Source organism: Dendrobium catenatum, unplaced genomic scaffold (genome assembly GCF_001605985.2).
Source record: "Dendrobium catenatum unplaced genomic scaffold, ASM160598v2 fragScaff_scaffold_283, whole genome shotgun sequence".
NCBI lineage: Eukaryota > Viridiplantae > Streptophyta > Magnoliopsida > Asparagales > Orchidaceae > Dendrobium > Dendrobium catenatum.
In genome coordinates this window covers 616694-635425 of record NW_021318745.1, presented here as the reverse complement: position 1 = coordinate 635425, position 18732 = coordinate 616694, and the positions used below count along the sequence as shown (strand labels likewise).

Below are 18732 nucleotides of genomic sequence, written 5' to 3'. Positions count from 1 at the left end.
CATTATAATAATTGTTTGAATACTTATTTTCTTTCTTTCATAATAAATGAGCCGGCTCGTGTGTTGGCTTGAATTCGTACAATAAAGCTCGAGTTTGAACTTGATTAACTAATCAAGCTCAAGCACAAACCAATAGTAACTTCGAGTTCAACTCAACTCGTTTACACCCTTTAACTCCAAACCATTTCCAATACATTACCAGCATAAGCAATAGAACTGGACAACTAATACAAAAGTAAACTAACAAAAAGGATCTTATGCTCCCAATAATACAAAAAAAATAAAAAATCTCTTGAATGGGCATCAACCTCTTCAGTTACCTTTTCCAGTAACAAAAAACACAATTTGTAAATACCATGAAAAAAAAAGATAAGAACAGCATAATACTAATACACCAAAAATGAAGCCCAAGCAGGAATGATCTTTTACAACAAAAAAATGTTCCAAATTATTAAAAAGAGTATTCATCTGTTCCAATTAAACCAAAACTAGTAAATAAAATGAATGAATTGAGAAAACAAGAGTAATCTATCTGTTGAGTTAGAGCATCTCACCAAGTCCAATAAAAAAAATCACCAGAAAGAACCCAAAACTGGCCTGAGAAGTCAATATGATCTCAGCAAAAGTAGAGACTCAAATCAGTTATTATCTTCCTCTTCATCTATCAGAATCTTCTTGCAAGCTTCAAAGCACATAAATGATATCCCAGCAGCAGGAACCAGCTTTAAGCAACTTGGTCCCAAACCTTTATAAAGCCCCCCAACCCCTTCTTTCTCAAGTATGCTCAAAAGCGCATGAAGCATGTTCTTGTAAACCTGCCTGCCACCAACTGCTCCAACTTGCATGCGTTTTCTTGCTACTTCAAGGGGAAATGTAGCACTGCTTGAGATTGCACCAGCTGCAGAACCCATTAGAAGGGTTGCGAAGTTGCCGATGTCTTCTTTCTTGCGAATTTTCCGATAAGCTTTCTTTAGCATATCATAGGTGAAGTAATTCGTTGCGGCGTACGGTACAACGCCGATTAGACTTGGAGTGAGACCTCTGTACAGTTCTGCAGGGCCTTCCTCACGTATTATCTTGAGAAAGGCATGCAGGAGATTGTCATATACATCTTTCTGCAGTTGAAAGATAGCATATTAAGTCATCAAAAATAGTCTAATGAGCACAGAACCTTATTTTTTAAAGTATAGTGTTTGCTTCAAACTGTTTTGAACTAAGGCAACTACAATATGAGTGGAAAACACTATCCCAGTGGATTTAAAAAGAAATACAATTTCTTTCAACGAAAATGAAGCGTCTTTGGGGATAATTATTTTGTGCATACGCCGAACGCCGTCCAGAGACTAACCAGAATGCATCACATCATCCCTTGCTCGGTACAACAGCTCAGTACTGCTCGATACCGCGGCTCGGTACTGCTGACGTGGTGCATTCTGGTTGGTGATGTGAAACAAATAATGGAATTGTACATATAAATTTATAACGATTTAATTAGGACGTCGCAACTTAAGCTTAATGTTTCACTTTGAAAAGTTTTTACGAATTTAAAATTGTTTAAATTGATATGACAAGTAACCACACAATCGAAGAGCAAGATCTCAAAATAATATCAAGAATATAATGAAAACAAGTTGTGCAACAAACAAACAATCAACTACATAACAAAAAGAGAAGTCACCTCGAGTTTCCCTCACTCACACTCTTTAAGGAGAGGAAGAAGAATCGCCACTATCTGGAAGATGCCACCACGAAGGAGAGGAAGCCGGGTAGAGATCCAACGAAAGTTAGCCGGATTAAGGGCTATGTGTAGACGACCGTTGATCCACTAACGTCCGGAGGGAAGATGCTTGACTTTTTCTTGCAAGAGAGCTCATGGGATGAGAGGAATTCCAAGAAGGTGGGCAAGCAAGATGACCGGCCAAATGTGGAGGGAATTAGGGTTTGCAAGGTCTAGGTTTGGGGTTATGGAAAGAGCATTAAATCTGAAATTAATTTTAGATTTAATTAAATGTGGAGGGAGAAGAATTTGAAATTCAAATTCAAATTCAAATATGGGTTAGGGGAATTAGGGTTATTAAATCCTCTTTAAAATTAATTACCAAGGAAGGTAATCACATTAAGAGAATTAAAAGTAGTGGGGAGGGGCTGGCGGGCTTGAGGGTGGGTGTGGGTGGCCGACGGGTGGTGAGTGGGGTAGAGTTGGTCGGCGGCTTAGGAGGAGAGGAGATGGCCGGCGGTGAGACTAGGGGACAGGGAAGAGAAAGAGAAAACAAGAAACTAACTATGAGTCCCAGCTCCTATCGGCGGCTGGTGGGTGATACTTGGCCCTATCCTAGGGATTACTTCTATCCAGAACTCACAAAGAGATCTAAAAGCAAAAATCTGAAATTTCATTTATCAAAATCATCATCCAAATACAAGACCAAGGACCCAATATATAGGCCTCAAAGAGAAAGAAAGAAATGACTAAAATGTCCATAGGGGTATAACTCAACTCAACACACAGGCAAAGATACAAACGTAAATAAAGAAAATAAGAACTAATACATAAAATATCAAATATATAAGCTCCTCATCGTAGCCATCGATCTACGACGCTTCCAGCGGTAGACATTCTGGAATCTCCTACTGATGTCCTCATCAGTTGGTCTCCGGACCGCATTCTGCGTCCGGTCTCCGCACAAAATAATTTCTCTCTTGGGAGGGCTGTTTAAAGAGAGTGAGTGGTCTAAAATATTGCCTTTTTTTTACATCCTGAAGCCCCATAGGTTATGCATGTGATTAAAACCAATATGGAATGAATATTTAATACCACATGCTTCGAGTTTCAAAGTAGACATTTAACCATTTTCTCCCAAACACAATTCTCAAATAAAATAAAAGCAGAACTCAGTTTTTGTTGATACCATCACTAGCAAGGACTTACCTCTATGGTTAGTCGAGTCTTGAGCAGCTCTAGAGGATAGGTAAATAGGGTCGAGCTAATTCCAGCACAAGCTCCAGCAACCAAAGATGGAGGTATATGAAGTATAGGTTGCTCATTGGATTTTGGTGTCAGTATTTTCTTTACTGTATCATAAGCAAATAACTGCAAGAAATATGTGTAGATGAGGAGAGATAAATATCATAACATAAAAAATGATAATCTTGGTAGCTACATATTTTTATAGATCAAACACTTTCTAAAATATGACACAAAACAAATGCATGAGAACAAGGCACAAGTGCAACTTTTGCATGCTTTAAGATTCTTCAAAAATATACAAATCTGAGCGCATTTGCCAAAATGAACAAAGCATACATCAAAAGATATCTGTAGCTGACGTTAGAGCTATATGACCGAGTGCTAGGAAGTTTTTCACTCGTATAAGCGCATAAAATAATAATAACTTTATTGATATTTGCACCACGGTGCCCATTATATATACATTTTATAATAGGATGGGACCATTGTTATTACACTGTACTTAATTTTACATGCCACATGTTATTCCTTAATACAATTAAACTATTAGACATTCACAAATATAATTAAACACACAAAAGTATTGTAAATATCTAATAGTTGAATAATATTATATGTCATTTAGTTATATTGTCTAATAATTTAGTTATATCAAAAAAATAACACGTGATGTGCAAAATAAAAAATATTTGTAGTAAAAATAGTCTCATCTTGATGCAAAACATACTAGAAATATACATAGTATGTTTGTTTTGTATCAGCATGGGACTATTTTTGTTATAAATATATTTGCTTGTGCACATCACAAGTTATTCCTCGATATATATCTGAAACATAAAGTCGTTGAACAAAAGTCGGCCTATTTTGTAAAACTTATGAATGATGAACTATAAAAAAGGCTTGAAATCACAAGAGCTCTCTCCATAATGAAATACGAATAACTACAAAAGAAAAGAAAGAAAATAGCATTTTGAGAGAGAAAATTATTAGCTTGATAAGATTCCAGTTTGCAACATTGTAAACTTTGTCAAGTTTAACAAGAAAATAATTTTAGGTCATCAAATCCTTGATAAGGGCACCCAACCACATGTACACAAAGAAGATCAAGGCAATTAAAATTTCTCATCACTAACCCCTGAGTTTTAACAACAACTAAAAGTACAACTACGCATCCAAGAAATGATGATACCGAAGACCAACATGTTCCACAACAAATAGTACATAAACTAGTAAATACTATACTGTTGACTTTTAAACTTCAATTTTAAAGAAAATTGACATCTAGTCGGGTAAGAATGAGCCATCCTGGACTCAGAAATGAAAATTTTTATTTCAATTGAAGACAATTTCTAATTGAGCCAAAAGTGATTGATTTCCAGTGGAGTTTTGAGCTAATTTTAGTAAGGTCTATTAATTATACAAAATTATTTTAATCCCTAATGAAAATTATTATCTATAAAGCAGTCAAATTTTATTTATAAAGGTGTATCATCAAACATATTAGTATGAATGTACATTATAGACTCTCTCTCTCTCTCACAGAGAGAGAGAGAGAGAGGCACGGGAGAAAAGAGGGTAAGAGAAATGAGGTAATTAAAAGTGCTAAAAGCGGTTTAAGTGTGTTACAGTCGGAAGAACCATAGAGATGGTTTGAAAGAAGAATATAATGAAAAAGAAGGCATTGCATGGAAAGGAAGAGAGAAGGTGGGTTGAGTAATATGAAAAAGATAAAGAAGGCGAAGCTTCAGATAGAGCAATACTGAGATGGAAAACAACTAATGAAAACATAATTTAAAGGTCATAGAAGGAATATTATTTTCTTCTGGGGTTTCCTCCAGGGTTTTTGGGAGATGGTCTTCTACAATAAATGCAAGCTTTTCTACCTAATCCATTTAAAATAGACAAGAACAAGAAGAAGGGTGTTGTATAATGCATATTGTTATGTGCAGTAATATTCATAGCAGTATCAGGAAAGTTTATCTTAGTGTTCTAAAAAATCCTACAGATACGGAGATAATGTTCATGGGATATGGGGAATTTTTTCATCAAAAACCTTGACAGGTAACCCCCTTGCAAGCCTAATGGAAATAGTTCCATTACGTAGGATTATAAAGATTTATCTTCCTTGTAATTAGAGGTAACTATTGGTTGATGACAGACACAAGCGTCCAGTAATAACACATGATGTTAAACACTAGCATCTATTGATCACAAGTAGCGACGAGGGAGCATGTAACGGTCGAGGTGATAGTTGATCATAGTGGGCAGATGTTAATATTAGTCAATGGTAGATGATGATGACAATAGGAGGTGGTTTAAAAGGGTAAACATCAATGTTGGTTGATCATTATCAACTGGATATAGCTCTAGAATTCTTTATGAAACACAAAATTTTCTTTTCTGGAACGCTACTTCATAATCCTATAAGAACTGAATCTGACATTTTATGATCACCTAAAAGCAAACAAATTTAGATAAAAGAAACATAATATTGTCCAAGAAACATAATATGGGGGTTGCCGGGGTCCAAGGGGGCGCTGCCCCCTGGAGGGGTTCGACCTGCCCGGTCAGGTCGCGGGGTCAAGGGGCATCGCCCTTGCGGGGGTTTCCGGGGGCAGCGCCCCCATAACAAAATTTATTTGTAAGAGAAATTTTGAAGTTCGTTTGTATGGAAATTAGGGAGCGATACCGAGCGTGTACCTAGTTGTACCGAGCTGTACCGAGTGGTACAAAGCATGTAACTAGCGGTACCGAGCATGTACCGAGCGGAACCGAGCATTTACATAGCGGTACCGAGCGGTATCATGCATGTACTTAGCAATACCGAGCGTGTAGCTAGTTGTAACGAGTTGTACCGAGTGGTACAAATCATGTACCGAGCGGTACCGAGCGGTATCATGCATGTACTTAGCGATATCGAGCGTGTACCTAGCGGTACCGAGCGTGTACATAGTTGTACCAAGCTGTACCGAGCGGTACAGAGCATGTAACTAGCGGTACCGAGCGATACAGAGCATGTAACTAGTGGTACCGAGCGGTATAAAAAATATTAACAAGTATACCAAAATTTAAAAATAATTTGGCGCGCTATTTTGCGCCGTGCGCAATGCGCCATGACTCACATGTGGCGCAAATAGCGCGCGCTATTTTAAACACATGCGCCTCGCCATGAACATGGCGCCGTAGATGCGCCGCGCCGTGCGCCATGGCGCGCGGTATTTTACGCCATTGACAGCTATGGGTTGTACCTTGATGTATGCTTTTTGCTGATGATATTCTTTTTATTGAAAAGACTAGAGAGAGAGAGAGAGTTGAAGGTAAACTTGAATTATGGAGGCCAACTTTAGGGTCTAAATTCTTTCGTTTGAGTAGATCTAAAACTGAATTTATTTATTGTAATTTTAGTAATAATAGTTTTAATGGGAGGACTATGACTTTGTGTGATCAAGTCATTAATAAGAGTATATGTTTTAAATATCTTGGGTCTATTGTTCAGAGTGATGGCGAAATAGATGAGGATATTATTAATAGAATTCAAGTTGGATGGTTGAAGTGGATGAATGCATCGGTCTTGTTGTGTGATAGAAACGTTCCCCTTAAACTTAAGAGAAAATTCTATATGATGGTGGTCAGACCTGCAATGCTTTATGGTGCAGAATATTCGCCATTAAAAGAAAAGCATAACATTAAGTTAAGTTTTGTAGAGATGAGGATGCATGGGTGGATGAGTGGAATGATTTATGGTGCAGAATGTTCGCCATTAAAAGAAAAGCATAATATTAAGTTAAGTGTTGTAGAGATGAGGATGCATGAGTGGATTTATTCTTAGAGACAGGATACGAAATAAGCATATACGTGAAATGTTTGGAGTAGCTCTAGTGGAAGATAAGATTAGAGAGAGTTGCCTAATATGGTTTGGTCACATAAAATGGCAGCCTTTCAATGATCCGATTAGGAAAGTAGATGTATTAGATTTGACTTATGTTAAGAAGGGTAGAGGTAGACCAAAAAAGACTTGATTGGAAAATATTAAGAAAGGACTTTTCTTTATTAGATTTAAATGAGAATTTAACTTTTAACATGACATAATAAAGAAAAAGGATTCATGTAGCCAACCCCACATAGTGGGATATAGGCTTGATGTTGTTGTTGTTGTAATCATGAATACTCCATTTGATTGATTGGAAAGTCCCTCTTGATCATTTTAAATTTTTTGGGCATCCCAGTGCCCTAATGAACTCGAAATTGAGTGATATTAGACTCATTAAATTTGTCTCAATGAAGCGATTATTTTCACTAATAAGTACATAAAATTTGAAGAAATTTAACCCACAAATGGCCACAAGAAGCTTTTAATTATACTTTTGAGTGCTTGATTAAGACTCATTTAGACTCAAATTAAAATGTTATTAGTATCATTGATTATAAAATTGTTCAAAATGGAGTAGGATGATCAAAGAGTCAATTCTAAAAGTTTTTTGCTTGAATGCTTGAAGTCTTTGAGATGTAAAAATTTACGTAAAAATATGTACTTTATGAAATGATTTTTTTTGGTAACATATCACTTTTCCCTACTTTTGAATGTTAAATTTTATTTGTCAAAAAATACTCTTAAGTAATTTCACATTTTAGTAAAGTTTGGGGTAAAATCATAATTTGGGGGGAATTTCAAAATGAAATCATCCTTGGACATCAACATGAACCTCCCATTTGAGCTATGGACAAATTAGACCCCCCTCAATCATAATTTTACACTTCAATAAAGTTGAAATGTCATTCATAATGAAAATTTATTAAAACATTGGTTCAAAATTCTCTAAAATGGCTAACAATTAACTCCATAGGTCTTGTGAGAGCTTGAAAAGAAAAATCGAGTTCAAGACACCAATAAAGACCTTAGGGTCCTAAAATGCTAGAAAAGGCTTGTTTAAGGTTAATAACAAGCCTGAACATGGGGTGTGCTGCCTAATGTTGGACGTGTGTAAAATGCTACATGCTATTTTTTTATTTTTCATATTTTTTTAAATTAAATTTTTGAAATTCCTTCTACTAAATGATTTTGGATAATAATGACTTAAAAAAATATAAAAACCTATTTACAAGGAAAATACTAAAAGGGAAAAACCACAATCCTAACCTAATTGAAATAGTTTCACCATCTACATTAAAGATTCAAATATGTTTCCTTCTCCATAATTCGCGGCATGATAACAATCTTTGAAATGTAAGGGATGTTTCTTGCGATAGCGGTAAATTGTATTCAAAGGTAGTAGAGTTAATGGGAAAATTTTGAAGGATGGCAGGACAATGATGTTAGTTAAGTGAGGATGGATGAAAATAGATGTTTGTGTCAGTAAACGAGAAGTGATGACGATGGTCAATGATAGGTGACAAAAAATTATCAATGATAAGCAAAGATGAATGATTGATAATAGACAATGACAGATGGCCGATAGTGGACATTGGCATCATTTGATGACAAATGTCGGCTTTAGTTGATGGCTAGCTATGATGGACAAGTGACAATAGGTGAAGATGGAAGGGAGCCAGTAAACATCATTGTCAATCAATGATAGGAGATAGTGGATAACACACAACCGACATCATATATCTACATAGTCAACAACAAGCAATGGAAGATAGCAAGCAACAACGTAAGAGCAACAATAGATGACAACAACCAGGTGTTGGCAATAGACAATGGATGTAACTTTGGAGCTCTTTACAAATCTCATATTTCTTTACATGAAAATCCTCTTCTTAATTAGTAGAAACATGATCTATATTTGCGCGCCCCCCCGGGACCAAAAAACAAAGACCTATTGATTAAAAGCCCTTTGATCCAGACATTCTTGATATCACTAAGATTAGATGAATTTCTATTGTATATCATGCATAATAGATAAAAACATAAATATTAAAATGTTATCTAAATTTAAATTGAATAATAGTAGTTTTCATGTTTGATGAAACATGTAGGATTTGTTTTCCCCTCATTAACATTAAAACTTACTTGGTGTCATCATTGCTCCAATCTAAGCGACAATCATTTTTAAGCAAGAAATTTCTTGTATTCATGCCAGATAATAACTCTGGAATAAAAAAAGAAAAATGTAGAGCACAATCAATAAATTTCAATAAGGTAAAGAATAGAATAAGCTCACCATGCCCAAGAAAAATGTATTTAGAACTTTAGCCCTCTTGAACAAGTTCTCAAAATACATGCCTGTGACTTAAATACCAAAGAAAGAACAATGGGCATTTTTATATTTTTTCTACAAAAATAACCTGTTTATGCCATCAGAAGTGAAGTAAGGACAAGATGCAGTCCAAATAAAAGAGGAGAGAAAACAAGTGAAACAAATACAAAAAGAAGGGTAAAAATATCAGTAATCATATACCTCTATGGCCTTGCTTGGAGCAACTCGAATAACATTAACAAAATTTCCACGAAACAAACCAGTCCATCCTTCATTCTTTAAAACATTTTGAAAAACTTCAATGGTTGAGTTGCCATTGCTCCCTACCATCAAGTGAGTTCTGATTGTTTCCAGAGGGGCAACCATAGTTCGGGAAACAGCCCCAGCAATTCCCCCACTAATAAAGCTCCTAAGAGAAGGATCACGCACTCTGAGCCTGATTTTGAGGACATCTTTCTTCTCATTGATCTTTGCCTTTTTTACTACCACAGCATCAGATGCTCCCAGTGCTGTATCTTGTTGATCCAGGGCAATCCTACAATTCAATGGAGGAGGTACTGCATACTTTGCATAGTGATCACTAAATGGAATCCCTACACTATTATTGCTAGGGTTTGATGAGCTTGAAGTGATACCAAAGCCTGAAGTGGCGCGACCAATGCTCGCAAACATTCCACTAGTAGGGTAAAAGCAGTCCTCAATGCACCAAGAAAGATTCAAACCAGTCAAGGGGAGGAGAACCCGATCGCTTTCATTTCCAATGGCATGCAAAGATTTCCCGGCCATAGCTCAGACTCTGAATAAAACCTCTGATCGCAATGGCAAGCAGTGGAAGGGATTGAAAACCTCTAAATTTCAGGTATTGAACTGAAATAAGAAACTAAAAAAATAAGGCAAAATTAGAGACAGCATAGCTTGTGCTTGAAGATGCTTAAGTTTAAAGCAAACATAATTTCGCTATAAGTGCATCCACTTGAAAAATTAAAAACTGAAATTTTTATATAAGAATCTAAAAAAGCAGGTCAAAAAGCAAAGATATCACTTGAAATCAACGCATAGTAAGATCAAAGCCCTATATTTCTTGAATGCAACAACAATAGATGGCTTTTAGATCGCAAGCATCAAAAGGAAAGGGCTTTCCAACCTGAAACCGGAGCAAATCGAACAACAAACAGCCCTCGCCTTTATCGCTCTCCGCACCTTTCAGAGAGACAAGGAACGATATAGAGAAAGAGAACAGAGAAAGCGGAGAGTGTCGAAGAAAAAAACGCGCAGGAATTTCCCTTGGTTTATGAAACTATTTGTCGAGCAGGTTCTTTATGCTTAAAATCGCAGAGCAGAAACTTGCCGGCTTTATCAGCGCCATAGATCTCGTTTGGTTAAAGTATGCGGCGGTATGCCTGTGTGTGTTCGATGTGCATAATCTTATTCTAATTTTGTAAAATTGTTATTATAACGTTCTAAAAAGATTTAGTTCTAAATCTTAATTTTTTTTTTGGGAAAAATTGGGGGCATAGCCCGTATCATAATAAAATAAAAACAAAGTTTATACACTAACTCTATAACCATTTATAAGTATATGTAAAGAGAGCTGTGACAAAATTGACAAAAACCCCGAGAGACTGGTCACAAGCAAAAGGATCAAAAAAGAAGCCTGAGGGGGACGCAATAAACGAGGATCCGATCAAGAAGAACTAGATCGATATCATCAAGTCATCCAAGGGAGAGCCCCGCCCAGGTCGAGTCCACTCATCATTGTCCCAAAATAGAGCTAAAGTAGGAGAGGAAAGTGTTAGCATGCGGTTCATTCATATTATTGTGTACCTGCTCTATTTACTCTTTTACCTGTATTAGCTTATTTAAAGATATATGTATCGTCACGTGGATGAATAGAATTGTCTTTCCTTTCTTTACCAATTACTCTTCGTCTCTGTTTGTCTCTTCTATGCTAAGACTTCTTTGGCACCTCTTTCATGGTATCAAGAGCCACAAATGGGGGACCAAAGCTCCACTTCTTCCCTCCCTCCCTCCTCCTCTAATCCAGCCGACCACAATGCCGAAGTCTCCATTCTGGCACCTCTCAAATTTCTTGTCTCCAACATCAAGAACCTAATCCCTCATCCTCTCAATAATGACAACTACGTTATATGGCGGATTCAAATCATCCAGCAATTTTCTGCGAATGGGTACGTCGGTCACCTCACAGACGTCAATGCTCTGCCCTTTGAAGACGCACCACAAGAACTTGCACGCTGGCGACTCGTCGACAGCAATTTGATCTCCGCTCTCTTCTCCACAATATCACCTTCCATTCTGCCCTACGTCATCACCTCCACCATAGCTCAAGAAATCTGGAACGTTCTTGAACGACGATTGCAACCTTCAAGCCGCTCGAGAGTTCTTCAGCTCAAGAACGAGCTTCACCACTTACAAATAAAAAATCTTACTATGCAGCAATATCTTTCACAAATAAAGAACATCGTCAACAACGTTGCTTTCACCGGCTCCAAGATTGACCCGGAAGACATCGTGCTCTACATCCTCAATGGGCTTCTATCTACATACAATTCTTTCAAAACTGCCATCCGCACCTCCTCCATTCCCGCATATCTTGACAACTTATATTCACTAATTTGCAGCGAAGAAATCCAGGTCAATCAAGTACTTCTCAAATATCAGTCCACACCCTCATCCGCAACAGCCCATTATGCCACTTCCTATAATCAAGCGAAAGGGTGAACTCAAAAACGCCAAAACCGGAACATCAACACCTCATACAGAACACCCTCTCTGAGCCAACCTGTCCCGCAGCCCATGAACACAAACAATCAGCGTCCAACTTGCCAAATATGTGGCAAAACAGGGCACATAGCCATTAACTGTTGACATAGATGAAACTTTAAGTATGCACTAACCACTTCAAATGTGCCTCGAGCCATGCTAGCTCAACCAACATCTTACGGGACTAAAGATTGGATTCTCGACTCCAGTGCCTCCACACACTTGACGCCGGACAACACTCATCTCCAGCAGTCGTTCGCCTACAATGGCCAAGATACTGTCTCCGTCGCCAATGGCTCCACCCTACCAATTCATAATTCAGGCCAAGATTTGCTTCCGCTATTGGAAACACCTCGTAAGCTTTGATTATGCAATATTTTACACATTCCATATCTTACTCACAATCTTCTTTTTGTTTTGAAGCTAACATCTGATAACTTAATCTCAATTACTTTTGATACTAACGGCTTTGAAATAAAGGATTCTCAGGATAACCATCTTCTACTTCGTGGACATTTCCATAACGGGTTGTTTCATATACAACCAGCTTCCGAGGCGCCTCCCACTGCCCTTCATGCCATCACCACATCCTCTCAACTTTGGCATGCCCGCCTCGGTCACCCGAACAATAGACTTCTTTCTTTTCTTGCTAAACAAATTCCTGACTTTATAAATATATCTTTTTCATTTCTTTGCGAATCTTGTAATGAGGCCAAGAGCCACAAGCTCTCGTTTAATAAAAGAAATTCCGTTTCTTCGTCACCGTTCGAGCTTATTCACTCAGATGTGTGGGGACTGACACAACAACCATCCTTAGATGGGTTTAGATACTATGTAATTTTTATCGATGATTTTACTCATTTTCATGGATTTACTTCATGCATTCTAAAAATGAAACGTTCACAAAATTTTAACAATTTTGCAGTTTAGTTCGCACATAATTTTCAACTACCCCAAAAACTTTTCGCTCCAACGGCGGAGGTGAATTCATGAGCCTTGCTTTCAAATCTTTTCTTCAAAACCATGGTATTCTCCACCAACGCAGCTGTCCGCATACCTCAGAACAGAATGGCCTAGCTGAACGCAAGCACAGACATTTTCTAAATCTCACCCGCACGCTCCTACATGCGTCTCATCTACCAAATCAATTCTGGGCTGAAGCCACTTCCACGACCAACTATCTCATAAATCGGCTCCCCTCCAAATCCATCTTTCTCAAATCTCCTTACCAAACTCTATATAACAAATTTCCAACCAATTCTCATCTTCGCACCTTCGGGTGTCTCTGCTATCCTTTGTTACAACCCTACACCACCAACAAGTTTGCCCCTCGCTCCGCCGACTGCATCTTCATCGGATACTCCCCCATCCACAAAGGCTACAAATGTTACAATCTCACCACACATAAAGTCAACATCTCTCTTCACGTAATCTTTCACGAACACATTTTTCCCTACACATCAATGGCCACAAAATACATACCAACCCCTCAACCCGCCACAATTGACACTTCCCTTCTACTTCTTGTCCCAACTTCAGCTGTTCCCCCTTCAATCCCTTCGGATAACACCAAACACCACCCTCCATCTTCTACAACTAATACCCAACTCGCAACTCTACCTGTCTCTCCCTGTCCAGCACAAGACTTGAGCTCCGAACCTCATAATGCCCCTCAAATTTCCAACCATCCCATTCATCATTTGACAACTCGATCCAAGTCTGGCATATCGAAACCCAAACACTTCCTATCACTTCTCAGCAACACTACTCCTCCCACCACTCTGACAACTTACAATCAAGCGGCTAAATTCGAATACTGGCATCTCGCTATGGCCGAAGAGTTCTCTGCTCTACAGCAACAAAGAACGTGGTATCTTATTCCTCCTCTGTCGAACAAGCAAATTCTTGGAAGTAAATTGACCTTCAAAATCAAGATGCTACCTTCAGGACAGGTTGATCGTTACAAAGCTCGACTTGTCGCATTGGGCTATGACCAAATATATAGAGAAAATTACACTAAGACCTTCATCCCCATCGCCAAGATGCCAACCATCCGCCTACTTCTTACTCTTTCCCTGCACGGCAAATGGAAAGTACTTCAACTCGATGCTTCCAAAGCCTTCTTGCATGGCGACCTTCCAGATGATATCTACATGCACAAATCACCCGGGTTTATGGATTCTTGATCACCAAACTAAGTATAGCTTCATAAATCCCTCTACGGGCTTAAGAAGGCACCTAGACAGTGGTTCCAAAAGCTCACAACATTCCTAAAATCTCACAGATTTCGGTTTAGTCGCTCCGACCCATCTCTACTTCTTTTTACTCACCGCCAAGTTCAAATTTTTCTACTAATCTATGTTGATGATATTCTTGTCACAGGGAACGATTCTCACTACATCCAGTCACTACTTCAAGATCTCAACTCTTAATTTTCTCTTAAGCAGCTCGGACACATATCCCTCTTCCTTGGCATACAGGTTATTCAAAACACCAAGGGATACTTCCTCACATAGCAACACTATGTCACCAAAATTTTCAATGAGGACAGCTTCTTTGATTGCAAGCCGTCACCTACACCACTTTCTCATGCGTCAAAACAACAACTCCGAGACAACAATCCGTTCCATGATCCCTCTCTCTATCGTCATCTCGTCGGCTCTCTTCAGTATCTATCAATTACCATACTCGACATAGCTTTTGCAACGAATCATATCTGCCAACATATGCACCAGCCCACGGATCAAGACTTTCAAGCTCTCAAACATCTTCTATGCTATGTCAAAGGCACTCTATCCTTTGGCCTACCAATAGTCACGGGCGATCTACATCTTCGAACCTTTATTGATGAAGACTGGGCCGCTGACAACATCGACAGGGAATCCATCTTTAAATTTTGCACCTTCTTGGGTCCAAATCTAATCTTGGACCGTCAAGAAATAGGTAACCGTAGCCAAGTCTTCAACAGAAGCTGAATATCGGGCTATCTCCGCAGCTACCTCAGAACTTATTTGGCTTCGTCGATTAGCTGCCGAACTCTCCCTCGTACAATACACTCCAATGATCATCCACTATGACAACATCTCTGCCATTTCTCTTGCCAAGAACCCTATCTTCCATGCTCGAATGAAATACATTGAAATTTACTATCATTTCATTCGGCAACACATCTCTTTCGGCGACATCACCATTCAGCACATTCCCTCCAAAGACCAAATTGTGAACATTCTAACTAAACCTTTTTCAACCGTCCGCTTTACCGAGCTTCGTTCCAAATTAACCATTCAATCCTCGAATGATTAATTTTAGGGAGGATGTTAGCATGCAGTTCATTCATATTATTGTGTATATACTCTATTTACCCTTTTACCTGTATTAGCTTATTTAAAGATATATGTATTGTCACCTGGATGAATTGAATTGTCTTTCCTTTCTTTACCAATTACTCATCGTCTCCGTTTGTCTCTTCTCTACCAAGACTTCTTTGGCATCTCTTTTAGAAAGCACAACAAGTCTCTTCAGCATTTTTCCATTTAGAAATCCTCACATAGACATAATTGATAACCATGTTGCGGATGAAATGAGGAGAGGATACAGAATTCCCTAAAGGCCTATCATTGATTTCTCTCCAAATGAAATAAATGGTCCCACAAATAACCAAAAAACAGAAGTTCTTCTCCATAGAGTTTAAGTGTTATAGTTCACGAATACACTCAAACATTTGCAAAGCGTTGGTTTGAGAAGGAAACCATCCAAAACTGGTAGCAACAAAGAGATAACAAAAAAAAAAAGGAAATTCACATTGAAAAAATAAGCGCATAGTGCTTTCAACCTTAACCTTGCAAAAAGAGCAAGTCCTATCAATAAGAATGTTCCTTCTTGCTATAACTTTAACTGTTTTAAGACCCTCACGAATGGCCAACCAAGTAAAAGAAGAAAATTTGAGAATATACCTCTTATGACAAACATATTTAAACCAAGGAACAGTGGCCAAATCAGAGAAGAAATGCATCATAAATGTATTGAAGTTTGGCTTATCCGACCCAATCCAACAGCCATGCCAGCTGGATGGGTTAAAATAGGAACTAAACAAATTTTGGAGGCAACCCAAAGAGGAATGAAATCAGGGAGAGACCAAACTCCATGCAGGAAGTAATCGTGAACCCATAAGGGTCCGGTCCCAGGCGATTACAATAATTCCAAAATAGCAATGCCTTCGCACCATGGGTCCCAAAAGAAGGAAAGCTTACAGGAAGTAACAGTGACATTAAGCTTAATTTTCTCTTTAATATTAATGGCTGTGAGGCAAATAAACTTTCATAATTTGGAAGAGGAAGCAAGGGGTTGTTTCCAAGGAGAAGTAAACTTGAACCGAAACCAGTCAGCAACCAAAGAGTCAAAAGAGAGAAACCACCAAATAAAAGAACAACTGAAGCCATGGTACAAAGATTGGATAGACGGAATACCCAGACCCCCAAATCTGGTAGGTAAATAGGTCTTATTCCAAGAAATGTGATGCAATTTTTTGTCAGACGTAGATCCATGAAATAGAAACCTGGAACATAGTTTATCAATAATTTTGATTCCTAATTCATTGTGAAATATTTAGTTTTTTTTTTAAATATTAAGCAATTTAAAAATAAAATCTTGACCTATAAGGCTTCATTTCAGACAAATTTCTTACTATTTTATTATTTTTTAGATGGCATTCATAATTTTTATTTGGCCAATGTTTTCTTAATGCTTAAAAAAAAATTGTAATAGAAAGCTACTTTCTACAACAACTTTAAAAAATTATTTTCTTTAGCAGCTTTACAAAGTTGTAAGAAAACTGTCCTAAACAAAGCCTAGGTTGAAAGACTGAGCTCTCAACTAATAGATTATGATGAAGTATATAATATCTGATTTTTTATTTAGTTTTCAGATTTATTTTGAAGTGTTCCAATGCTAAAAACATTAAGAAATTGTTATTGTAAATTTCTTTAAGTTTATTTTTATAATTTAGAAATAAAATTCACTTTAGAGAGTTAAATAAATGAGTCTTATTGTTAACTCAAGTTTTTTTGCATTTATCCCATCTTTGTGAGAATTTAAGTCATGAGAAAGAAGATCAATTGTAATCATCATTTTTTTTCTATTTCATACACAATATAAACTAGAGAGATTGCAAAAGTTTTTTGATCTAAAAATTTAAACGAGAAAATTTATCGAGCATAGGCTAATTGTGAATAGAGATCCTTATTAAGAAAAAATCAAAACAATGGTGGCTTACCAATGTTAGATGGATGCACATCTTTTAGAAAATTAGAAAAGAAGACATAAAACATCAAGATAGGTCCTCAAATGTCATAGTTGCAAATGCAATAGAAGCAATTGATGATGTGGTTGATGATGTCCTAGGATAGAATAAATAGAATCATATGTTGATAGCATTGGAATATATTTTAATTTATTGCTTGCTCGTTTGTTTAACTCCACTAGTTCCATAGATGGCAATGCATAACACAAACATGATTCTTATATGCAACATATTATTTATATATTTTGTAGGGGGTATTTCAATCTTCATCATGAATATTAATTGAAGTTATCAGCAACAAATAGTGGAAGCCATGACCATCCAAGCTCAAATTATGACCATAAGATGCTTCTTCTGAGTTGAACAAGTGAACCCACATAGACCCTCACTGACCTTAGCGGCCATTAATAAGTGCATTTAAGCAACAATTGTCCATATAAATTTCTCTAATCAATGTTATGAATATATTGTCATCGGCGTTGATCTCAAAGATTGATTAGTTAGGATGGATTTCAATTTTAATATTTTGTTCATCAAAACTAATTTAGAAAACTTTAGATGAATGACTAGTAAATAGTAGAATATTGGCACTCTAATATGATGCATGCACATTATAAAGCTATGTTAGTATTTTATAATTTTAATTTGGTACTTTTATTTTCATTAAGTTAATCATATTATCTTCATTTTTAACCTTATAAAGGGGCAATTTTTATTATAAGTCATGATTATGTTAGTCATGTTGTGTTATAATTTTCTTGTATGATCTTTTGTTCGCCTAACTCACTCCATGTCCAAAATCCCTTTCATTTTAACTTTAGTTGGCCAAATTTTTTATTGTTACCTCATAAAACAACTTCTACCTCACCTTTAACCACCACCATCATTTTAGCTCCACCTCACGACCTCCATGATGATATAGCCATCCTCTCTCTCTCTCTCTCTCTCTCTCTCTCTCTCTCTCTCTCTCTCTCTCTCTCTCTCTATCTCTTTCTCTTTTAGCTATCAAAGTAACTCATTAATTCACCTTTGAAATATCTTCAATTTAATATGTCATACCTAATGTGATAGTGTTACATCTATTTTGACTAGGCCCAGTAAGCCATATATCTTAGAACTTCTACATTTTATGTATGCACATGTATGAGAATGTTATGTATGCATTTGAATGTCATAATTCTATTATGAAGCATATCCTAACAGTCTATGTGCATGAAACTTTATCGTGGCAATGTTTCTTAGGGCGCCGCATTGCTAAGCTTTGCAGTGTTGTGACATTGAGCTCTCTATATTTTAAGAGAATTAAAAGTGACGTTGCAGTACTGAAGTTCTAAATGTTGTGGCGCCAAAATCAATTGTTTGTAAAAATATAATTGACTTTAGTTTCATTTTGGCTAATCCCCACCCCCTAGATGGTTTCGGGCTTAGAGAGAGAGAGAGAGAGAGAGAGAGAGAGAGAGAGAGAGAGAGAGAGAGAGAGAGAAAGA

At 37.2% G+C, this 18732-nt stretch overlaps 1 protein-coding gene across 2 annotated transcripts; it reads right to left on the bottom strand.

Moving 5' to 3' along the window:
- Positions 1–377: 377 nt before the first annotated feature.
- Positions 378–10589, bottom strand: LOC110102074 (adenine nucleotide transporter BT1, chloroplastic/mitochondrial). Of its 2 annotated transcripts, none has more exons than XM_020830249.2 (4): positions 10310–10589; positions 9367–10045; positions 2927–3088; positions 378–1115 (listed from the first exon to the last, which is right to left on the bottom strand). In XM_020830249.2, the coding sequence occupies exons 2-4, from the start codon at positions 9949–9951 to the stop codon at positions 639–641; spliced, it is 1224 nt and encodes a 407-aa protein (XP_020685908.1). In that variant the 5' UTR covers positions 9952–10045; positions 10310–10589; the 3' UTR covers positions 378–638. The 2 variants fall into 2 exon arrangements, with proteins under 2 accessions (XP_020685908.1, XP_020685909.1); XM_020830250.2 differs by having other exon boundaries at positions 9367–10032.
- Between the last annotated feature and the right edge of the window lie 8143 nt (positions 10590–18732).

Excerpts from the sequence above, each read along its gene's own strand:
- LOC110102074 (XM_020830249.2), bottom strand. The coding sequence starts at position 9,951 with ATGGCCGGGAAATCTTTGCATGCCATTGGAAATGAAAGCGATCGGGTT. Across the intron at positions 3,089-9,366 it reads CTCCAAGCAAGGCCATAGAG|TTATTTGCTTATGATACAGT; the intron begins GTATATGATTAC and ends TATTTCTTGCAG. Across the intron at positions 1,116-2,926 it reads AGACTCGACTAACCATAGAG|AAAGATGTATATGACAATCT; the intron begins GTAAGTCCTTGC and ends TTTCAACTGCAG.